Source organism: Bidens hawaiensis, unplaced genomic scaffold (genome assembly GCF_021521415.1).
Source record: "Bidens hawaiensis isolate Kalapana, Puna unplaced genomic scaffold, B.hawaiensis_p1.1 tig00001842_1, whole genome shotgun sequence".
NCBI classification, from domain to species: Eukaryota; Viridiplantae; Streptophyta; class Magnoliopsida; order Asterales; family Asteraceae; genus Bidens; species Bidens hawaiensis.
The window spans coordinates 978295-1002841 of NW_027491102.1; the positions used below are offsets into that span (position 1 = coordinate 978295).

The window sequence follows — 24547 nt, forward strand, 5'->3', positions numbered from 1 at the left end:
TTGAGAACTTGATGAGTAAGAACTTTAAGAACTTAATTTTAGACCACACATTTAATTAAATGAGTTAGAATATGTGGATAAGATTAAATTTTATTAAAAAATGAATTAGGAGAGAGAATAATGATTTTTGTTGATTACACAAGTTTAAACTTTAGTTACACATGTGTAAAAAGTCGATTCGATGTGTAAAAAATTACCGTAATTTTTTGTACATTACTTACACTTACGTATTACAAATGTATAAAAAAAATTTAAAAAAAAAGTTTTTACGTTGAGTTCTTAAAACTCAAAGCGGTTCTCAAAAGAAATCAATCATATATATATATATATATGGTGCAGTTACTGTACGCTAATGCCTTAACGTACGATAGGTACGCGAGACGCTTAAAGGCAAAAAACCAAGGCAAAAACCTAAAACGCTCAGAAAACGCAAAAATGGTTTTGCTGAAAAAAGTGAAAAATTGATTGATTAACCATCCGAAACTAATTTTTCGACCAATGATTAACTGGTTATGTACTGACGATTCCGAGATGTTTGGATGTGATTTCATGGATCGATTTCGTGAAAAATGGATTCGCGTACGTATTGTACGTTAAGACATTGTTGTATCAGATCTTTCCCTTTATATATATACTAGTTTGATCCTTCCATGTTACGGGGGGTTTATTAAGTCTTTGTTTTTAATCGTTTTACTATTTATGATGATTTATTTTATTTTGTTAATGTAGTTTTGCTTTATTTTAATATATATGTATATATATACATATATATATATATATATTAGTTTGTTATTATATTTTATAGCGTTGGGTTTTTTCAATTGAGATGCGTATGTTTTATAGATTTTTAATGAACAAACATAAACGAACACGGGCATTTTGATTTTTTAAAATGAACAAACATAAAGACAAATATTTGTCTAATGAAAATGAGGACGTTGATGTAGTTGACGATGGTGGGTGGTATCGGAAGTTAACTGGCGATGAAGATGATATACCAGCAACGGAGAACATGTAAAAGAGATAAATCAAATTAGGGTTTTATGATGAAACTTTTTACCAATAAATGAGATCTTATAATCCATTTTAGGCCTATTAGGTTTGATAAGACCCATAACCCTTGGAAGTTATCACAAATTATATCTCGTTTAAAGGTTATCCGGGTTTAGTGAGACCCACTTATTGTTTGACAATGGAAGAGTTTCACAAACAAATGAGATGTTATAACCTATTTGAAGACTATCTGGGTTTGGTGAGATCCATACCTATAATTTCGAGTCAAATGCATGAGAAATCTCCATTTATAAATCAAGCAATCTGGTGACTCTAGAGAATGGGGGAACAACTTAAGAGCGACACGTGAGATTTCATTGTAGACAATTATATAGATAGTTAGATTATTTATAATTATAAAAACAATTTTATAGTAAAAAAATAAGCGGCTAATGGGTCTCACCAAACCCAAAAAGTTTTTGAAACAAGTTATAACATCTCATTTATTTGTGAAACCTTTTCATCATCAAATAATAAGTATATTATTAACTTATGTACAATAAATAAAATTAAAATTTAAAAAATATATATATATATATATATTATAAATGAATAATATAAAACAACCCTGTAATATGAGGATAAAAACTAGTATATATATAATTCACGAGTCTATACTATGTAGCTTTTAAACTAAAGAAATAAAAGTTTTTGTGTTTATAGGAATTTTGAAAATAGAAAGAAAACGAACCTCACATCATTTACGACGCTTTATGTCCGTCAGTAAAAGAAGTCGTTGAATAATTCGGAGGCATATCCAATGACAAACATCTTCGGCCTCTCCTCAACGATAACACCCAATCCCCAAATCCACTCCCTTCCACATAATAATAATAAACCCGTCTCCTTCTTCCACTCACTCACTCCCTCTATCTATCAACAATGGCGTCTGCTTCATCACCAGCCTCCTTCTCACTCCTCCCAACAATCTCTTCGTCCTCCACCACCACCACCCGGGCCCACCACACCCTCCGCCTCCACTCTCCTTTCCTCCGATCACCACTCCGCACTCTCGGGTTCGCCGCCACCAACCCACTTCTCTCTGCACACGTGGCAACCAAGCTCCAATCACTCACAAACTCTTCCAAACCAGTCTCTCACGTTGTTTCGAATGCCAAGAAGAGCGTTGGTGACCTCTCTCCGGCTGAGTTGAAGGGGAAGAAGGTGTTCGTTAGGGCCGATTTGAATGTGCCGTTGGATGATAACCAGAATATTACTGATGATACCAGAATCAGAGCTGCTGTTCCCACTATTAAGCATCTGATCAGCAATGGCGCTAAAGTTATTCTCTCTAGTCATTTGGTATGATTCACTTTTTAATTATTATTTGGTTTTGCACACAAGGTGTTCCACGTTTTGCCTCAATGAAATGTTGACTTAAGTCTTAAGATATTTACTTGCTAAATGTTTTATTGTGTTACGTGCGTCTATATTGTTACATAATAAAACAAGAAACAGGCATTGTACACCGTATGCAGTGTTGTAGTAATCACTAGCGATTAATTGGCGCTTAGTCGGGATTTTTACAACCATGGCCATAAGATTATATATTCAGTTTTTATTCTAGGCTTGTAATTAACTCATTGAAGAAAAATAGTAATGGAGAAAGATGGGTTTTTGAGTGTATTTGGAGGTTTTTTATTTCTAGGGTTGCTTGTTGTTAGTTCTTATCATTAACTCATTGAAGTAAATGGTAGTGCGGATTACGGATACGTAGCCTTTATGGTTTACTTTTTTTATTTTTTGGTTTGTTTTTTGCTAATAATTATCATTAATTCGTTGAAGTAAATTGAGTGATGAGTAAAAAAGGTCTTTATGTGTATCTGGTTTCTGGGTTTTTATTCTAGGCTTGTTTGTTGTTAGTTATTATCATTATCTCATTGAAGAAACTAGTTTTCTTTGAGTGTATTTGGTTTTAAGTGTGTGTGTATTATATCTGATTATGTTTCTGCTTGCAAAGAATGCTGATTAGGTATCTTTTTATTTGCCTATTTTCTCATATTTTACTTTATTTTTAAATTCTAGGGTAGACCAAAAGGTGTCACTCCCAAATACAGCTTGGCTCCTCTCGTTCCCAGACTAACCGAGCTCATTGGTGTTGAGGTACGTCTAAATGAACCCTTTTGCTCAAAATGTAAAATTTATAAGAATTGGTTAATTTATTATGTCCACCATTACATATAATATCTTTAAAACATTAGATAGTTGTTTTAGAGTTAACTGAGCTATTAATAATATTACTTATAAACAGGTTGTGATTGCGCCCGACTGTATTGGACCCGAGGTCGAAAAGCTAGTGGCCTCACTTCCAGAAGGCGGTGTTCTTCTTCTTGAAAATGTTCGGTTTTACAAAGAGGAAGAAAAGAACGAACCGTCCTTTGCAGAGAAACTTGCATCACTAGCAGATCTTTATGTCAATGATGCTTTTGGAACCGCACATAGAGCCCATGCATCCACTGAGGGAGTCACAAAGTTCTTGAAACCATCCGTTGCTGGTTTCCTTTTGCAAAAGGTTTCCTAAGTTGATAATAACTCATCTTTAACCTAATAACAAGTTTGCGTTTTTGACTATTAATGAGGTATAACTTGTTTGTGTTTGATGTAGGAATTGGATTACCTTGATGGGGCAGTTTCAAACCCGAAAAGGCCATTTGTTGCTATTGTTGGTGGTTCAAAGGTGTCGTCCAAGATTGGAGTTATTGAATCCTTGTTAGAAAAGTGTGACATATTACTTTTGGGTGGTGGTATGATCTTCACTTTTTACAAGGCACAAGGGTTATCAGTTGGATCTTCATTGGTGGAAGAAGACAAACTTGATCTTGCAACCACACTTCTTGCAAAGGCGAAAGCTAAAGGTGTATCATTATTATTACCAACTGATGTGGTGGTTGCTGATAAGTTTGCGCCTGATGCAAACAGCAAGGTTAGTTGCTTGTTTCTTCTTATTTACTTGAATGTATAAGCTTTTGGTTATTTTGTTTAGAATATAAACCAAGAAGTAATGTATTATGTAGATTGTGCCTGCGACTGCCATTCCAGACGGGTGGATGGGATTAGATATCGGTCCAGATTCGGTTAAGACATTTAATGACGCTTTGGAGACCACCAAAACGGTTATTTGGAATGGACCAATGGGTGTGTTTGAGTTTGACAAGTTTGCTGTTGGAACTGAGGTAACGTTTATCTTATTCAACTCACTGTATGTTAGCAGTAGTTTACAACTTTCATTATTAGTACCTTCTTATGGCTCTCTGCTCTGATGACTCTCTTAGCTATATTTGATGTTAAAAAAGAATTTTAAAAAATGTTTTTTTAATAATAAGAAAATAACCGGGCAGGCCTGTGATCGAACCAAGTGTTGAGTGGAAAGTTCATGAATTATATGACGGGAGGTTTGTTTATTTAATAAACAAACGGACATGAAAATAATTTTTCTTCATGTAGTTAAATAAAAAGAAAAAGAACATGTGTCTTGTTTGTTCATTTATGTTCGTTGTTTATGTTCATTTATGTTCGTTAGTTTTTGTTTGTTTAAGTTCGTTAGTTTACGTTCTTTAATATATTCATTTAAAATATTTTGGCCGATTACAACATAGTCTAGTTTCAATAACTTTTTAGGCCAACACATTGTTTTCCACGTTACGTTCGTTATGTTCGTTGATCTGTGTTCATTCATAGCCGTTCATTTATACTGTTAGCGCACATAAACGAAACCCAACCTGTTCCTTTTCTTATCGAACGGACACGAACAAGAAAACTCGTTCTTTTAATTGTTCGTGCTCTATCGTTTGTTAGGTTAATATTAAACGAGCGAACATTGAAACTGTACATTTGGTTGTGAATTGCAGGCGGTTGCAAAGAAGCTAGCTGAACTTAGTGGAAAGGGGGTGACCACAATCATCGGAGGAGGTGATTCCGTGGCGGCAGTTGAGAAAGTTGGAGTGGCGGACGTGATGAGTCACATCTCAACCGGTGGTGGTGCAAGTTTGGAGTTATTGGAAGGGAAAGTACTCCCGGGTGTTGATGCTCTTGATGAGGCGGTTGCAACTGTTTCTGTGTAAGATGTAGTTCTAAAGTATGATTTGATATATTTTTTTTAATCGCGATGCTTATGGTTCAATGAGTCTGTAAACAAGAACACGCGTGCGTCTGTTGTAGATGTTTCATCATAAATTTAAGGTCCCATTTGTTGTGTACCTGAAAACAAAGGGTGGTTCAGGATCTTAATATATTGGTTTTTCTGAATAAAGTTAAATACTTAATACCTGACGAGGTTAATATTGTGATCCTGTTGGTTCTGGTTTATTGCAGAAGAAGCCGTTTGTAATTTGAAGTTGATGGAGGCCTAATGAGTTGCTAGAGTATCAAAATGGCCCATTAATCCAAGAGTTTGAAATTGGGCCTGGATCCTAATTTGCTTCGATAGCAAAAAGCCCAAAACATTTCAATTATAAAATGAAGTACTCAAGTTCTACTTAATGGCCTATTTTTACTCTTTACATACCATGACTAGAGGTGTACAAAAACCCGATAAAAAAACTGGAAACGGGTGTTGAGAAATTGCTTCCATACCCGAACCTACCTGCTATCATATATCGGGTTGTAACTGTACAATTTGAAACTGGTTCCAACCCCTTATACCCTACCGGACCAGTCAAAACCCAAAAAAGAAAAGGCTGAACAGGTCATTGTCCCCTAAAAAATCCGGTTCCAACAATACCCAGTTATTGACTTGTTGACTAGAATCGGAACTGGTTCCAAACTGTAACTGGTTCTGCATGAACATAAATATAAAATTGAAAATAGACTGGGTTTGGCCGAACCCGAACCCATATACCTAACTCTGCCCATGTCCCTTTGTGTGTGTATATATTTATTTTATCTTATTTATTTATTTATAATTGATCGTTTATCTACTTAGCTAGACCGTAGAAAGTTGTAGGAGGTGGTGACATCATTCTTTGACCACCGATTTCAATTTTATTATCGAGTTGGATTGTAATATTGCTTTCCATTCGGATAAAAATGGGTTGTTGCCCATACATTCTATTTAAAGGTTTTTAAGATATAAAGGGGATACAAAATAAATATTACTAACGTCATGGCATTTAATTTCCCAAGCCATCAACCTCTTTACTAAATCTGGATTTCTGTTTATTAAATTACATTTTTTTAGATTTTATACAACTAAACGTTAGATTTTATAAGGATTGAACCCTTACCTTCTAATCTACACTCTAACCATCTTACTACCCTAAGAAAATGGGAATGGCAAATTACAGTTTTAATCATTTTCCAAATGTTGCTTGCTAATTTGCTATTGCATTTAATTATACTCTATTTTTAGTGTATTGTTAAATTGAATAGTCTTATTTTTATAATAAACAAGCAACTTGGGTTGTCACATGTCTACTTATGATAAATTCCACAATTTTTTTTCCGTTTTCTCTATTCTATTAAATAAATCTCTCTCCTATAAAATATAACTATTTTCAATTATTAAGTTAAACTAGTTAAATATCTAAAATTTATTCTAATATTTATTTAAAACAAAATTTGAATTAAAAATAATGTCTTATAAAAAAAAGTCATCGACGTTTTAAACAAGTAAAGAAACATGAAAAAGAGGTCAAGAATTGTGTTATGTAATTACAATCAGGCCACAACAAAAAAATCAAAGGTCACTATGTGTGTTATGTAACTTAGTGAACTTAATTAATTCTCATAAACTTAATTAGCTTAGTAAATCTATTCTATACTTTCCTGCATTTATTTAGATAAATATTTTTTTCAATTACAACTAAAATTTTTCTACACAACTAAAATTTTTCATATATAGATTGATTGCTACGTACACAAATTAATGATCCTTATAAGAAAAATAAAGAATGTATTTAGAAAATCTTACACTCCACCTATACACAATTATCCTACATAGGTATGTGCATTTTTTATACATAAAATATGATTTTTTTATTATGTAATTGGAAAATATATTTAATTAAATAAATGCAGGAAAGTGTAAATTAAGAAATCTAATTAAGTTTATGAGAATTAATTAAGTTCACTAAGTTACATAAAAAAATAGTGACAATTGATTGTTTGTTGAGGCATAATTGTAATTGCTTAACATAATTCTTGACCTCTTTTTCATGTTCCCTCACTTGTTTAAAACGTTGATAAACCTTTTTATAAGACATTATTTTAATTCAAGTTTTGTTTGAATAAATATTAGAATAAATTTTTAGATATTTAACTAGTTTAACTTAATTATTTTAAATAGTTATATTTTATAGAAGAGAGATTTATTTAATAGAATATAGAAAGTGGACAAAATTTGTTATTCATCTTAAGTAGACATGTGACAGCCTAAGTTTATTGTTTATTATAATAAGAAGACTATTCAATTTAACAATACATTAAAATTAGAGTATAATTGTTAATTAAAAGCAATAGCAAGCAACATTTGGAAAATTATCAAGAGTGTAATTTGTCATTCCCAATTGTATTGGAGGTAGTAATAGACGGCTAGACTTTTACGTCCTGTTCTTGAGTTTTTTTAAAGAAGGGAAATGAAAGGAAAACTAAGGATAGTTAAAAAATGTGTGTTCTTGAGTTTTTTTTAGGATGGAAAGGAAAGGAGTAGGAGGAGTTAGGAGAGATTAAATTAATGTATTTTCCCAATAAGTTATCCTCCCAAAAATGGGATGATTACTAAGGATAACTATTTTTTAACATAGTTATCCTTTCCTTTCCTCTAATTTCCTTCAAACTCAAGAACACACCTAATTAAAAAAAGTTTCATTCCCTTCCCTTCCCTTCCCTCTCCTTTCCTTTTCTTTCATTGGTTAAAAAACTCAAGAACAAGGCGTTAGAGTGTAGATTAGAAGGTAAATGGTTCAATCCTCATAAAATGTAACGTTTAATTGTATAAAGAACTTACTCAACTTATTTATAGGAAACTAATAACAAACTTAACAAGAAATTTAAACTAAGAAACATAATCAAGCTAGACCTCTAATTTAAATAAATAGATAACTTAGGCACTAAGTTAAATAGCCTGGTAGATCTCATTCAAACGGTCTCTCGATATTTTTCTTACCACACTTGTACTTTTCGCGTTAACCATTCGGGCACTTTAAGTTGGTATTGCACCAAGTTTTACACTCACTATCAATACCAACTTCAACTATTCTTCCAAAAATCTTTCACATTATGCTCCTACCTATTTGAACTTGATTCATGGATCTGATTTCATCACGTGACTTGCATGTTCCTTCTTGTTGACTACAATTGTGCTACTTTCGTGATCACTATTGTCTATAACCGCATCTGTTTTCTCAGCTTCATGACCGACCATCATAGTACTCAAAGTAATGTTTCCATCTACATCGATGCATGCTTCCTCTTAAACTCCAATTCTTCATGCTTGTCATTTGAGTGTTGCATGAAACCCATGTATTTCAACATTGACATTCTTGGTTTGTTGATCTTCATCATTTCTATTCCATCATGAAAAACCATAACATGAGAGGAAGCTACCTCCTCGTCTACTTCGTCCAACAAGGTCACGTCTTGATGGTTTGCATTTCTTCTACAACCACAATGTACTCTTCATCTAGATTCAAAACAACAATAGATGATTCCAATGTTGTTTTTAATTGATTCAACTCTAGCACTACTTCCCGACTTGTTGTGACATCTGCCCGAATCCGACCCGACCCAGGTACCCGTTTTCTGATCCGATTCTTTTTATGATTTAAAAATTTAATTATTTTCTTTTAAAACTTGACATTTAAAATATATATATTACTAATATTATTTTCCTTCCCGCCTCTTCCTCTCTCTTCCTTTCCGCCGTCCCGTCCCTCTTCTTCTCTCCGCCTTCTTTTCCCTCTTGTTGCCGTCCCGCCTCTTTCTATCTCTTGTCGCCGTCCCGCCCCTCTGCTTAACCCTTACGCCTTGAACCCCCTTTTTCTCTTAACTCTTTGCCTGTCCTTTGGTTCTTCCCGCCTAAGGATGTCTGCGCAGTTCCACGCGCCAGACTCTGCAAGGAAGCCTGCGTGAAGACCAGCTGTTCCAGCGATACGCGAGACGAACTCTTCTCGCAGCGCGCTAAGAATTGTAATTCTTCTCGCAGCGCGCTAAGAACGGTAGTTCTTCCCGCGACGCGCTAAGGATTTGTAGTTCTTCTCGCAGCGCGCTAAGAATCGTAGTTCATCCCACGACGCGCGAAGAATTATAGTTCTTCCCGCGGCGCGCTAAGAAATGTGATTCTTCCCGCGGCGCGCCTTAGCCTTCTCGCGCGCAGCTTTCTCGCGCTAGACTTGTATCTTTTCTTCTGTTTTATCTAGCCGTTTACTTTTGTGATGTCTTATCTTCTGTGCTGTTGACCTGACCTATCTTATGTCAGAAAAGCCACTTTTGGCGCAGCATGCGCACCAACCCCATTGGTTGACAGAAAAAGTGACTGACATTATCTTTGGAGATCTGCTTTTCCATGCTTGACCAGTACCTTTATTTGACCCTCCCATGCCTGTTTACTGTTACCTGTCAGCTTTTCCTTGTCCCCTGCAGCTGCCATATCTTTTGATATCTTTTGCTTTTGGAACCTTTTTGCTTTTGTTATCTTTTGCTTGATCCTGTTGAAGATCTTTCCCCCTTTTCTAGGGATTGTGTTCCCTAGGGTTTCCCTATAAATAATAATGCTATTTTCTTAACACTACACACACAAATACTTATTATCTTTCTCTTCCTTTGCTCTCTGCCGTTGTCCTCAGTCGCCTCCCTCTCTGCCTCCGTCTTCCTCCCTGTTCTGCCCTGCTTTTCCGGTAATATATATTATATATAATAATTTACTTATTAATTATGCTAACTTATAATCAAGACTTAAAACAAATCATTAAAACAATAATCTTATTTATAGGTTAACTTGTGCTTGTTTAAAGTTGGTTCTTGCATTATCTTTCAACGCATCTTTATCAAGTGAGTAATCTCGTACCTAATCCCTTTTTATTTTTAATGTTTTGGGATGTTCATGTGTTCATACAAACTCGAGTCTTAAACTTGTTTATGAACTTTAGTCGCGCAGTATCCCATGTGTTGAGGACGTTTACTTGGCTGTTTATTTGTATGTGTGTATCATTAACCGCTTTGTTCGGCCTATTCCGAAGTTTTCATGGATCCATTAGATGAACACGGGAGACCTATCGTTTACGGTTTTCTTTGTTTACACTTGCACAGATGTTTTCTTGTTTTTGTGCTCATTTGGGAGCACGGATTGAAATATGAACTATGATCTATTTAGGCTTGATCACAATCTGATTACACCCTTGTTAAACACCAGACATACACGTGTTGCGCGCAGTGATTATTGTTATCTATTATCTATTAAACTTGATTTCTCACCAACACGCAAGTGTTTGACGTTTTATTTTAACACATGTTCAGGTTTGCTGTAACTACATTTGGAGCTTGTGGACACGTAGGACGTTTTTACTTTTGGACCTAGATTAAAATGTATCAAAACAAGTTATTGTTGTTCGAATATTTTGCCTTATAATATAATGATTTATGTTGATTTATGTTATCTTGTGTTTACGTTGCGCGTGCGCGAATGAATATATTTATTAAATATTGACACCCAAATAGTGTCACGAGTAATGAAACAATATGTGGCGCCCCGATGTATAATCCGCCTTTGGTCGGGGTGTTACAGATTGGTATCAGAGCTCGTTGACTTTAGGATAGGTGGTTAGACGTAACGGCCTAGAATACCTAAGAGTCCCTTCTCGCGCATGAGAGAAATCTCATGTTTGCGCGCTTATTGTTAATTACTCGTTATTTATAAATATGCTTGCGCAGACGCAGCGTATGGTTTTATGTTTTATTTCGCGATATTTCGATTTTTGCTGAATTTCGATTTTTATTGATTTTACTTACATATTCGTTTGTTGGGATTGAAAATCCGAAAAGTCATGGTGATACATGAATAGTTGATTTTCAAATTCCATTTACGATTATGTTCTGAGGTTGGGGACTTGAAAAGTCATGGTGATACATGAATTGTCAACCTCCAATACTCATTTTCTTGTATATTTTATAGAGGATTGAAAAGTCATGGTGACACATGAATCGTCAATCTCCAATACTCGTTTACTAGTCATTTTAAATTGAGAATTCGGAAAGTCATGGTGATACATGAATTGTCGATTCTCGATTCGAATTTGTTACCTGTATTAAGTTTGCATTCAAATTCATGTTTTACTTTAACTGTTGATGGTATCTAACCCCGCGAAACCAAGCTTTATAAGATTATACTTTGCGCTAAGATAATAACAAAACTAAAACTTTTAAAGAATGCCTCCGCTATCCCGCCGTCATCAGAGGAGAGAAGCCTCGCGCAGACGTTCGCTGCAACGTTCCCAGGAAATGGCCGCCGCAATAGCCCAAGCTTTGAGCCAAAACAATACCAATACCTCCGGTTACAACATTAAGTCCTTCAATGCAGGTAACCCTCCGAAATTCACAGGGCTTGAAGGAGCCACCGTGATGCTCCAATGGCTCGAGAAGATTGAAAACACTTTCCTCCATACCCAATGCCCTCCTGACAGACGAACCCTATATGCTTCCAGTGTCCTGGAATCTAGAGCGCTTACTTGGTGGAATGGAGTAGCTCATGCGCGTGGCGCAGAAGCTGCTTCTAGCATGCCCTGGGAGGAATTCAAAGAAATTCTGACGCGAGAATTCTGCCCTCCCAACGAAGTTAAGCGCCTGGAGGAAGAATTTTGGAACTTGAAGCAATACAGTGGCGAAGCGCGCGAGTACGCGACGCGCTTCCATGAACTAAGCTTGCTTGTCCCTCACCTTGTTACCCCTTCCCGCCGAGCCATCGAGAAATTCCTTGGGGGTCTCCCCATGGAAATTCAAGATTCTGTATGGGCCAGAAACCTAGTAACCCTCTCTGACGCCATTGAGTTGGCCGCTGTGCTCAGCGACAACCATGTCAGAGCAGGAACCCTGTTCCTGCGGGGAACTGAAAAGACCAAACCCACCAAGACTGTCCCAGAACCAATAGAAACCAAGCCAGAACCCTCAAACCGTAACAACCCGAAGCGTAGGCGCAGACAAGTTTACGCGCTTACCAACCCGCCCATTGTCCAACAACCCACCTACCAACCTCCAGTTTACGCGCCTAACCCACTATCAACCTACCCAACTCCCCCTATAGTCCACAACTATGCCTTAACCAATCCCGCACTCCCTGCCCCGCCACCTAAGAAACCCTACACAGGAAACCAACCCTTTTGCCCAACCTGTAGACTTCACCACCCAACCCAAACCTCGTGTCGACAATGTAACCGATGTGGCCGCGTTGGCCACTCTGCTGAGTTCTGTAGAGTCCCTCCCGCTAACCCAATCGCGCAAACACCACCAACCTACCCGCAAAACCCTCAACCAACTTACCATACTCCACGACCCAGGTCGTGCTACAACTGCGGTGATCCCAGTCATTTCCGGAACGCGTGCCCGAGACTACAAGTGCAAATCACACAAGCGAATCCGGTGAACCAAATCTCGAACCAAGTGACGCGCGGACGAGCTTTTAACATAACCGCGCACCAAGCGCAAGCGAATAATGACGTAGTTAATGGTACATTTTTGCTTAACGGACATTATGCTTCCGTACTTTTTGATACTGGCGCCGATAGAAGTTTTATTTCTCGCGCATTTGAACAAAAACTTGCGCGACCGCGCATAAACTTAAGCGAAAACTTTTCAGTTGAATTGGCTAATGGTGAAACTGTTTTAATAAACTCTGTGATCAAGGATTGCACGCTTAACCTTAACGAAAACGATTTTCTAATCGACCTCATCCCCATGCCCCTTGGAAGTTTTGATGTTATCATTGGTATGGACTGGCTCTCGAAGAACCGCGCTGAAGTTATTTGCGCCAAGAAGTTGATTCGCATTCCTCGAGAAAACGGTGATCTTCACATCTACGGCGAGAAACCCTCCAGTGGCCTTAAGCTTATGTCTTGCGCTGAAGCCCAAAGGCTTATGCGGAAGAAATGTGTTGCATTTTTAGCCCATGTGGTTAAACCCGATGAAGGAAAGAAGAAACTTCGCGATATCCCTGTTGTGCGTGACTTCCCTGAAGTTTTTCCCGATGATCTTCCTGGTATCCCTCCCGCTCGTGAAGTCGAGTTTCGTATTGATCTTGTCCCTGGTGCTTCCCCCGTAGCCAAATCTCCTTATCGTCTTGCACCCGCTGAAATGCAAGAATTAGCAAGTCAACTTCAAGAGTTGACCGCTAAAGGATTCATTCGCCCTAGCTCTTCGCCCTGGGGTGCTCCGGTGTTGTTCGTTAAAAAGAAAGATGGTACGTTTCGCATGTGTATCGATTACCGCGAGTTGAACAAACTCACCGTTAAGAATCGGTATCCCTTACCGCGTATTGACGACCTCTTTGATCAACTCCAAGGTGCCTCTTGTTTTTCCAAGATCGATCTCCGCTCTGGCTATCACCAGTTGCGTATCCGCGAAGAGGATATTCCTAAGACTGCCTTTCGAACTCGCTATGGCCATTTTGAATTCTTGGTCATGTCCTTCGGTTTAACCAACGCACCCGCCGTTTTCATGGATCTAATGAATCGGGTGTGTAGGCCTTTCTTGGATAAATTCGTGATTGTGTTTATCGATGACGTTCTGATTTATTCCAAAACCAAGGCCGAGCATGAGCAACATCTTCGGTTGGTGTTGCAAAAGCTTAGAGCCGAGCAGCTCTTTGCCAAACTCTCCAAGTGTGAATTTTGGTCGGATGAAGTACAGTTTCTTGGCCATGTTGTTAACAAGATGGGTATCCATGTCGACCCATCCAAGATTGAAGCAATCAAGAACTGGATTACGCCATCCACTCCTACCGAAATCCGTTCCTTCTTGGGCTTAGCTGGTTACTACCGGCGATTTATTTCGAACTTCTCAAAGATCGCATTGCCTTTAACAGCTCTAACGCACAAAGGTAAACCGTATATTTGGGGCTCGAAGCAAGAAGAAGCCTTTCTGACGCTCAAGCGATTGTTGTGTGAAGCTCCTGTTCTTGCGCTACCTGAGGGTAATGACGATTTTGTCGTGTATTGCGATGCATCCAACCAAGGTCTCGGTTGTGTTCTTATGCAACGAGGCAAGGTTATCGCTTACGCATCAAGGCAACTCAAGGTTCATGAAAAGAATTATACAACTCACGACCTCGAACTAGGCGCAGTGGTATTTGCCTTGAAGATCTGGAGACACTACCTTTATGGTACTAAGTGTATCCTCTACACTGACCATAAAAGCCTTCAGCACATCTTTGATCAAAAGGAACTCAACATGAGGCAACGCCGATGGAACGAACTCATCAGCGATTACGATTGTGAGATCCGGTATCATCCTGGTAAGGCTAATGTGGTAGCCGATGCGCTCAGCCGAAAACCCTGCCAGCTTAACTGTATCTTGCCGCGCACGCAGCTTCACTTTGCGCCGATTCAGAGCAATCTTGAATCATGCATTCGCGACGCGCAGCGCGCATCCATCAGTAATGGTAACCTTCGCGCCGAGTTAGCGTGTGGCGCGGAAGCGCATTTTGTCCCTAATCTGAGTGGAATTCTCTGCTATCTAAATCGCATCTGGATTCCCTTTGATGAGAATCTTCGCGCTGATATCCTGAGTGAAGCGCATAAATCTCGGTATTCTATTCATCCCGGCGCTGATAAAATGTACAAGGATTTGCGCATTACTTATTGGTGGCCCGGTATGAAAAAGGATATTGCTGTGTTCGTAGCTAAATGCCTGACTTGTTCTAAGGTAAAAGCTGAACACCAACGCCCATCTGGTTTGCTCGAACAACCAGAAATTCCTACGTGGAAATGGGAAGGTATAGCGATGGACTTTATTACCAAGTTACCTTTGACAGCAAGCAAACATGATAGCATTTGGGTAATAGTGGATCGTTTGACTAAGTCTGCTCACTTTCTGCCCATTCGTGAAAACTACCGTGTTGAGCAACTCGCGCAGCTTTATGTCAAAGAGATTGTCTGCAGTCATGGTACTCCTTTGAGCATCATATCCGATCGCGATGGCCGTTTTATATCCCGCTTTTGGAAATCTCTCCAATCTGCGCTAGGAACTCGCTTGGACATGAGTACTGCATATCATCCTCAGACTGACGGACAGTCTGAGCGAACTATTCAAACTCTTGAGGATATGCTCCGATCTTGTGTTCTTGATTTTGGAGGTAATTGGGATTCACACCTACCTCTGGTCGAGTTCTCTTATAATAACAGCTATCATTCCAGTATTGGTATGGCCCCATTTGAAGCACTTTACGGTCGTAAGTGCCGCTCCCCGATTTGTTGGAGCGAAGTGGGTGAAGCTCAAATCACAGGACCCGAACTTGTTCAAGAGACAACCGATAAAATCGCCAAGATCCGTGATCATCTGCTGACTGCCAGAAGCCGACAGAAGAGTTACGCAGATCGCAGGCGAAAGCCTCTCGAATTTCAAGTTGGTGATCTTGTTCTCCTCAAAGTGTCGCCCTAGAAAGGTGTTGTCCGCTTTGGGAAGAAAGGTAAGCTTGCTCCTCGTTATGTTGGTCCATTCAAGATTCTCGCGCGTGTGGGAAAAGTTGCCTACAGACTTGACCTGCCGCCCGCGCTCAGCAATGTGCATCCAACGTTCCATGTATCCAATCTCAAGAAGTGTTTAGCCGACGAGAACCTTCACATTCCACTTGATGAAGTTCAAGTTGATGAGTCTATGCATTTCGTTGAGAAGCCTATTGAGATTATGGATCGCGAGGTAAAGCAAACCAAGCGCAGTCGCATCCCTATCGTGAAAGTCCGCTGGGAGTCCAAGCGCGGAGCCGAGTTTACATGGGAAAGGGAAGATCAAATGAAGATCAAGTACCCGCACCTGTTCTCTGCGCAGCCTACTTCGAGATAAATTTCGGGACGAAATTTCTTAAAGTAGGGGAGACTGTGACATCTGCTCGAATCCGACCCGACCCAGGTACCCGTTTTCTGATCCGATTCTTTTTATGATTTAAAAATTTAATTATTTTCTTTTAAAACTTGACATTTAAAATATATATATTACTAATAATATTTTCCTTCCCACCTCTTCCTCTCTCTTCCTTTCCGCCGTCCCGTCCCTCTTCTTCTCTCCGCCTTCTTTTCCCTCTTGCTGCCGTCCCGCCTCTTTCTATCTCTTGTCGCCGTCCCGCCCCTCTGCTTAACCCTTACGCCTTGAACCCCCTTTTTCTCTTAACTCTTTGCCTGTCCTTTGGTTCTTCCCGCCTAAGGATGTCTGCGCAGTTCCACGCGCCAGACTCTGCAAGGAAGCCTGCGTGAAGACCAGCTGTTCCAGCAATACGCGAGACGAACTCTTCTCGCAGCGCGCTAAGAATTGTAATTCTTCTCGCAGCGCGCTAAGAACGGTAGTTCTTCCCGCGACGCGCTAAGGATTTGTAGTTCTTCTCGCAGCGCGCTAAGAATCGTAGTTCATCCCACGACGCGCGAAGAATTATAGTTCTTCCCGCGGCGCGCTAAAAAATGTGATTCTTCTCGCGGCGCGCCTTAGCCTTCTCGCGCGCAGCTTTCTCGCGCTAGACTTGTATCTTTTCTTCTGTTTTATCTAGCCGTTTACTTTTGTGATGTCTTATCTTCTGTGCTGTTGACCTGACCTATCTTATTTCAGAAAAGCCACTTTTGGCGCAGCATGCGCACCAACCCCATTGGTTGACAGAAAAAGTGACTGACATTATCTTTGGAGATCTGCTTTTCCATGCTTGACCAGTACCTTTATTTGACCCTCCCATGCCTGTTTACTGTTACCTGTCAGCTTTTCCTTGTCCCCTGCAGCTGCCATATCTTTTGATATCTTTTGCTTTTGGAACCTTTTTGCTTTTGTTATCTTTTGCTTGATCCTGTTGAAGATCTTTCCCCCTTTTCTAGGGATTGTGTTCCCTAGGGTTTCCCTATAAATAATAATGCTATTTTCTTAACACTACACACACAAATACTTATTATCTTTCTCTTCCTTTGCTCTCTGCCGTTGTCCTCAGTCGCCTCCCTCTCTGCCTCCGTCTTCCTCCCTGTTCTGCCCTGCTTTTCCGGTAATATATATTATATATAATAATTTACTTATTAATTATGCTAACTTATAATCAAGACTTAAAACAAATCATTAAAACAATAATCTTATTTATAGGTTAACTTGTGCTTGTTTAAAGTTGGTTCTTGCATTATCTTTCAACGCATCTTTATCAAGTGAGTAATCTCGTACCTAATCCCTTTTTATTTTTAATGTTTTGGGATGTTCATGTGTTCATACAAACTCGAGTCTTAAACTTGTTTATGAACTTTAGTCGCGCAGTATCCCATGTGTTGAGGACGTTTACTTGGCTGTTTATTTGTATGTGTGTATCATTAACCGCTTTGTTCGGCCTATTCCGAAGTTTTCATGGATCCATTAGATGAACACGGGAGACCTATCGTTTACGGTTTTCTTTGTTTACACTTGCACAGATGTTTTCTTGTTTTTGTGCTCATTTGGGAGTACGGATTGAACTATGAACTATGATCTATTTAGGCTTGATCACAATCTGATTACACCCTTGTTAAACACCAGACATACACGTGTTGCGCGCAGTGATTATTGTTATCTATTATCTATTAAACTTGATTTCTCACCAACACGCAAGTGTTTGACGTTTTATTTTAACACATGTTCAGGTTTGCTGTAACTACATTTGGAGCTTGTGGACACGTAGGACGTTTTTACTTTTGGACCTAGATTAAAATGTTTCAAGACAAGTTATTGTTGTTCGAATATTTTGCCTTATAATATAATGATTTATGTTGATTTATGTTATCTTGTGTTTACGTTGCGCGTGCGCGAATGAATATATTTATTAAATATTGACACCCAAATAGTGTCACGAGTAATGAAACAATATGTGGCGCCCCGATGTATAATCCGCCTTTGGTCGGGGTGTTACACTTGTCCACCAATAGAAGCCTACATCAGCCAATTATAAAACAAGTACAGTTTGGGTTGGTTGGTGGCTGTAAAATAATATTCTTTTTGAACCTCAGCCACATTAGCCTCCAGGTCCCACTGTTCTTTTTTCTCCAACCACAACCACACTACCTTCCTTGATAGCTTGTTGACGGTCTTTCATTATATACCCTTTCATCCACGATTGTTTCACCTCTATGGAAATTGTTTCGGTTGATACTTTGATTGTTTTCTCGGTTTCCTTTGATCGATGAATCTTCTTTAAGTTGTCATCCCAACCTTTACTGTTCCATTCTTTATTTTTGTATTGATTTCTCTTCCCTCGATACTTACAATTGCCTTTTTGGCTATTTTGATTTTGATTCTTGGTGAATCGATTCTTCTCCTTTCTTCCAGAATCCGGACTCAATTTTAATCGACACGTCGACTAACTATTTTGCAAGGCTTCTTGTCCGACAAGAATATTCATGAACTCGGTTATACTCAGTTGGGTCACTCAGCCTTGGATAGCGGTAACGAAGCAACGAAACTTCAGGCCTTAAACCGTGGATGACTATCTGCTTTATACGAACATCACTAACCTGAGACTGTGAATTAAGCTCTCCAATCTCGTGACATAGATTCTTGACTTTGCGAAAATATTGTGAAATCAGAAGATCTCCTTGGGAAACCGTAATCAACTCACATTTTACTAGTTGTAATCGAGCATTGTTTTTATTCTTGAATAAGGTCTGGCGTATCCCACGTTTCTTTGGGTATTCGTGCTCTTGAATGTGATCAAGAACATCATAATCGACGGTGGTATTGTTGATAAGCATCGCCCGACCCCCTTTCAACTGCCACTTCTTAATAATACCTTTTACATTGTTTGTGGACTGGTTTGTCTTGTCTTGGTACTGTTAGTTGCTTGCTAAAAAATCTTTACTTAAAAGATACGATTTGATGCATGTTGTCTATTGTTTGTAGTTTCTTTACTTTAATTTCTTGATTCCTCCTATGACCTATAACTCTGTCGTTATGTCAGTTTCTTGTTTGATTGAGATTGGCGTCTTTTCAATATTTTTTTCGTTCGACTTTTGATCAACCTTTTGATTAGATTCTAACTACTATCGAAACCTGGACACCTCGATCAGAAACACCATAATTATTTTTCAAAACGAACGAGCCTCAAATCGCTAGGGTTTGATACACTGATACCACGTGTTGAACTTATTTAATCAAGTGAATTAAGAAATTGAACACAATATGACGTAAAACTCATGCAATTCTTTTTATTAATAATAAATGAGAACGAAAAACAATAAAAGTAAAATCTAGGCCTTATTTATAGGTAATTAATTACTTAATCAACAACAAATTTAAATTAAGAAATATAATCAAACTAGACTTCTGATTTGAATAACTTCAAATAAAAATAAATTAGCCACCTGATGAGTAAACTTTAGATCTCTTTCAAACCATCACTTAAGATCCTCTATACCTTGTTTACACTTTTCACATTAACTATTTGAGTCATTGATATTAATATTACACCAAATTTTACTTATATAGTTGTTTAAAAGAAACATATAGCGTGTACATAATTTGCATGTATAAAAGCATTCTCATTCTATTCCTTATCCCTAATTAAAAAAATACACTAAAAGATATTATATTTTATCTTTCCTTTTCAATTAAATAATATTTTTTTTATACTTTTATGAGTTTATCATTATCATTTCTCTTTTCTTCACATATAACCACTTTCAAAATATATTAAAAAATTAGGTGAACATTAGCTTTTCAAATATACAAAAAAATTATTGTACTTTCTAAAATATAAAAACTCTTCACTCACAACACTCTAAATCACTCTTTAAATTTTAAAAAACATCTCTCATATAAAATAAAAGGTCGGATGAGAATCCTCTAAGCCAAGCTAGATATATAAACCAAATTTGTTACTATATTTTGTCTTAACTTCACGTGACGAATAGTGTGTATTTTCATCATTTTCTTTTGTCTAAAACTTATTAAAAAAGTATTTTTCATAATGGTTTACAACAGTTAGTTTTCTTGTAGGTCCTATCCTGCATGTAAATGTTACATTAATCATTATTTCATAAATTAATGCACATCCCACCCACCATCCACGCATCTCGTCACACATTAAATGCTCGTCCTCCAAACCTCTCATTCAACTGGCATTAAATTGCATACACACTATAAACAAACGCCTTCTCTTTGAAGTTATTCATCCATTCCATTCAAACCCATGTCTCTCATTACCCGTGACTTCCTCGGCAATCATCATGCCTCCAAACAACTGCTACTTCCTGACTTAAAGGTATAATAACATTCCACAATTGTTTTCTTTATTAGTTAATTAGTGTACGCTAAGCCGTTGGTATTCTGGTCTAATGGTATGGCGGTGAAAAGCTTGAGATCTTATGGTCTCAGGTTCGAAACATGGGTCTGGAATGTCAAATTAGTATGAACGGTTGACATTCCGTCTTAGAATAGTTCTACACGCTGTTAAAAATATTAGTATATACTAGTAATCGTTTATTGATCATATTTTTGTTCTCATTACAGTCGGAAAGAAATCATATGGAGAGATGTCGTTCGATGAACACGAATCGAGCCACCGGTCAATCAGTTTCTAAGCTTCAAGACCTCAACCAACCTCCATTAAACCTATTTGAAGATAACGATTTAGAACTTAATCTTGTTCCTATATCATCATCAGCAGCAGCATCGTCTCAACCTTACACGCTTGGTAATGTTAAGGCTGCCCTCGAACGAGCAGAAAAAGAATACAACAGGAAACGTTCGAACTCGATGCCGAAAGCATTAATGGATCAAAAGAAGGTTGATTATGATGATGAAGCTTATGCTGCAGGATGCCCAAGTTGCTTGCTTTATGTGTTGATATCTAATAAAAACCCTAAATGTCCTAGGTGTAACGTGACGGTCCCCTATCCGACAACTATGAAGAAACCTCGTATTGATCTTAATATCACCATGTGAGTGAGATTACGATCGAGGTAGCTGATGATCATATGGTCGTCGAGATGGTTTAGATTTGGTTTAGTGGAACTAGTAGTGTTTTGTGAATATATATGCTAGTGTTTTTAAAGAGACGTAGAACATGTATACATATTTTAGAAATTAATGATAAAAATACTTATGCATTATGATTCATCATTCCAATATTATTATATGCTTGAAGAAGTTGTCAAAACCGAATATCACTATATATCAATTGTTATCCATAGAGTTACTAAAACAAACTAAAAAAAAAAAAAATTCTATTATACAACACTTGAAAAAGGTTTTATTCCGCTACTAACATATTATTCATCTTATATCCAAGGTGAATGCCCTCGCTCTTCTTTCCTCCACTTCAAAGTTGTCGAGTTTATCTGTGTCATTTTTCCTATTTTACGGGGTTAAGACAGACGATCAGACGCTACCCTCCCTCACTCCTGACATCTTAGGCCCACAAGGATTTTGTGGGAATGAGTACTCTTCACGTTATTGTGTTTGAGGTGCTCTTCATTAACCTAAACCATATATATGACATTAGAAAAATTATTAACTATGACACCGGAATCAAATTTATCAAAACTTAGAAAAAGATTATATCTAATGATATCATAATATCCTGTAATGACATCATAGAAATCTCCATCATTCATGCGTCCAAGACTTCTACCTTTCACCATCCTCTTGTGAAGTCATTTAATTATGACAATATTAATGTATATAGTACACCTAACCTTCATTCAAGTTTATGGTTTTCCTTATCTAGCATTTATATGGTCTAAAGGACGGACAAACAAGTTTCACTACTCTCATAAGCAATCTTGTATTTATTGATAGTTTTGAAATTATTGATTTTTTGAATATTTGATATTTTTTTAACTGTTGTATTATATATGAAATGTTTATTTTTGGTTAGCATGTTGATAAGATTTTTAATGTATTTATAGGAAGTTTTTGATCTTTTTCTTCATAAGATTCCTAAATTCTATTGTAGTAGTTATACTTATCTTCTAAAGGTGGTTTTTAGGTTGGTCGTTGATCCACATCAATACATAGAGCTTATTCTTTTTTATTGAAAGTCTTATTCACGTTAGGTTTAAAAATGGATTGATTATTCTTATTTTTTTTATTTATTTTTTTTACAAATTATAACAAAACCATAAGGCACCTCAAGAGACTAAGAGAGTAGCAAGAGGCCCAAGACATACAAGTAATTAGAGAAAAAGAAACGTGACAAATTACAACATAAACGAGACTACAATGGAAAATTAACAAAATTAAATTTGCATAAAGACTCTCTCAAGTCCCAGATCGATAATTGAACACAAATTAAACGACTAAGTCTTGTTTATATTAATCATAAAATATAACTCAAAAAACTGATTACAATATCTCTCAAACCCTAACTCGGTTTTACTTTTGATGAACCCTAACTCGGTTACATTAACATGACAAACCCTAACTTGGTTGCTCCTATTTATAATTTTAACTCAACTTAGCTAACAAAAAAACCGAAATTACCCCTTTTAATTCTTGGGATTGGCCTTACACTCAGGCCAAACAACAATTGAGGCAACAATCACCCCCCCCCCCCCAATTGTTGTATCCAACTCACCGGACTCACCCCTAATTTTCTACTCGAAATAGACGGGTCTTCAACTTCATGCTTGTCATCATTCTCTTGATTCTCCCAAGGCTTTTCTTGATCTCTTGTAATGTTCTTTGGGCTCCACTTAGCTTGAAGAAACACTTGCTTCGTTTGATCATAAAACGTCTTTCTTTGGGCTTGAATCCTTTTCTTGACCACACATTTAATTTCTTGAACACTCTTCTTTGAACTTCAAATTTTGGAACTTGGATATTTGATCGGAATCTGACTCGTAACGAGCTTTTCTTCTTTCAGTCCAATTCTGGACCTGCAAAATTCTTCATTCCAAGGCTAGTTCGTTTACCAGGACATGCTATCTTGAAGCTAATCATATACAACGATTCTTGGTCCTTGTCACCTTCATCAAAGACTTACATGTATCATCTTTAATGGTTAGCAAATCATGTTTCATGTGAATCTCGCATCCACCTTCCGTTGCTTGACCAAGACTTATGATATTGCACTAGGCTCGGAATGTAGTAGACATCGGTCAACATATGCTGTTCCCCCATTTTCCCTTCAATTAAGACTGAATTTTTTCCCCGAATATCAATACAAGATTCATTTCCGAACTTCACCTTTCCCGTGACTTGTTCATTCAATTAATAAAAATACGATTTATTGCCCGTCATGTGATTCAATGCTCCGTTGTCGAGATACTAAACATCTTTCTTCATTAGTTCGGTTTCGAAACACTTTGGAATCACTCCATCTTCATTCAGTAAAACCGTCTTTTGATCACCTTTTTATCATAAAAAAGATGGAACAAAATCATCAATTTTGTTTAAATTAGATTCTTCCTTTTTATTCATACATTCTGGACACATATACGCCAAGTGACTGAACTCATCACAACGGTAACACTGAACATGTGATTTATCTTTTCTTCCCCTTTGACGATCATTGGTTATTGTTTGACCCGATTAGCTTGACCCACGATCCTCACCACCTCAGTTTTCACAACCATCTTGGACCTTATCGTCTCGGGTTTGACTTTCGGTTTCATGGCCTTTTCCACGCCCCTATGAACTTGGTCAACCCTTACCTCGGCTACCAGACTGATCATACGACTTGCCTGTGTAATTACTTTCCAACCGATTGAAAAGTAACTGACCTTGTGAATTTGAAACTCGCTCTCTCCCTCGTAGACGTTCCTTAAACGCCTTAAGTCTTCCAACAATATTTTCAAACATCATGCTATCAAGATCATCACTTTGCTCGATTGAGGCTATAAATTGAAAGTACTTATCTGGAACCGCATCCAGTAACTTCTTCACCAAGGCATCTTGCTCGAACACGTGACCTAGACCCGTTGCCTTTGAAACCATACTTGTTATTTTTCCTGCAAACTCATCAACAGTCTCATTTTTCGCCATCTTGAGTTTTTCAAATTCACTTTTCAACGTTAGGAATCGAGTCTTTTGAACTCGCTTCCGCCCCAACTCCATGCTTTCAATTTTCAAATCCGTACATATTTCTCGGGCATTCTTATATTGAGTAATCTGAAGAAGAATATCACCTTTATATTACTTAAAACAAAAACTGCTCTTGTCGTTTTATTCTTCGCAACAATAACTGCACGCTAATTCGGTTGAAAAACTTCCCATAACTCTTGATCATCTAAGATCGCTTCTACCACAATCTCCCATGTGATGTAATTAGTTCCATTCAGCTTTGGAATCTTCAAAGATATCCCCCCACTCGCTTTGGGTTGGATTATCGGCTCTTCATTGTCACATGCCATTGACGTTGTCGAACACC

The 24547-nt window shown here is 37.7% G+C and overlaps 2 protein-coding genes across 2 annotated transcripts; both read left to right on the top strand.

Moving 5' to 3' along the window:
* The first annotated feature begins 1914 nt into the window (after positions 1-1914).
* Positions 1915-5287, top strand: LOC143598283 (phosphoglycerate kinase 3, cytosolic-like). The gene is made up of 6 exons (XM_077076539.1): positions 1915-2355; positions 3079-3156; positions 3305-3565; positions 3659-3976; positions 4068-4226; positions 4902-5287. The coding sequence occupies exons 1-6, from the start codon at positions 1936-1938 to the stop codon at positions 5112-5114; spliced, it is 1449 nt and encodes a 482-aa protein (XP_076932654.1). The 5' UTR covers positions 1915-1935; the 3' UTR covers positions 5115-5287.
* Positions 5288-20157: 14870 nt separating this feature from the next.
* On the top strand, positions 20158-21268 carry LOC143597890 (uncharacterized). Its single transcript, XM_077076271.1, has 2 exons — positions 20158-20437; positions 20686-21268. The coding sequence occupies exons 1-2, from the start codon at positions 20366-20368 to the stop codon at positions 21118-21120; spliced, it is 507 nt and encodes a 168-aa protein (XP_076932386.1). The 5' UTR covers positions 20158-20365; the 3' UTR covers positions 21121-21268.
* The last annotated feature ends 3279 nt before the right edge of the window (positions 21269-24547 follow it).

What these genes read in the sequence shown, in the direction of transcription:
- LOC143598283 (XM_077076539.1), top strand. Translation starts at nt 1,936, where the DNA reads ATGGCGTCTGCTTCATCACCAGCCTCCTTCTCACTCCTCCCAACAATC. An exon ending in TTATTCTCTCTAGTCATTTG is followed by an intron (nt 2,356 to 3,078) that starts GTATGATTCACT and finishes TTTAAATTCTAG; the next exon opens with GGTAGACCAAAAGGTGTCAC. An exon ending in AGTTTGCTGTTGGAACTGAG is followed by an intron (nt 4,227 to 4,901) that starts GTAACGTTTATC and finishes TGTGAATTGCAG; the next exon opens with GCGGTTGCAAAGAAGCTAGC.
- LOC143597890 (XM_077076271.1), top strand. Translation starts at nt 20,366, where the DNA reads ATGTCTCTCATTACCCGTGACTTCCTCGGCAATCATCATGCCTCCAAA. An exon ending in TGCTACTTCCTGACTTAAAG is followed by an intron (nt 20,438 to 20,685) that starts GTATAATAACAT and finishes TTCTCATTACAG; the next exon opens with TCGGAAAGAAATCATATGGA.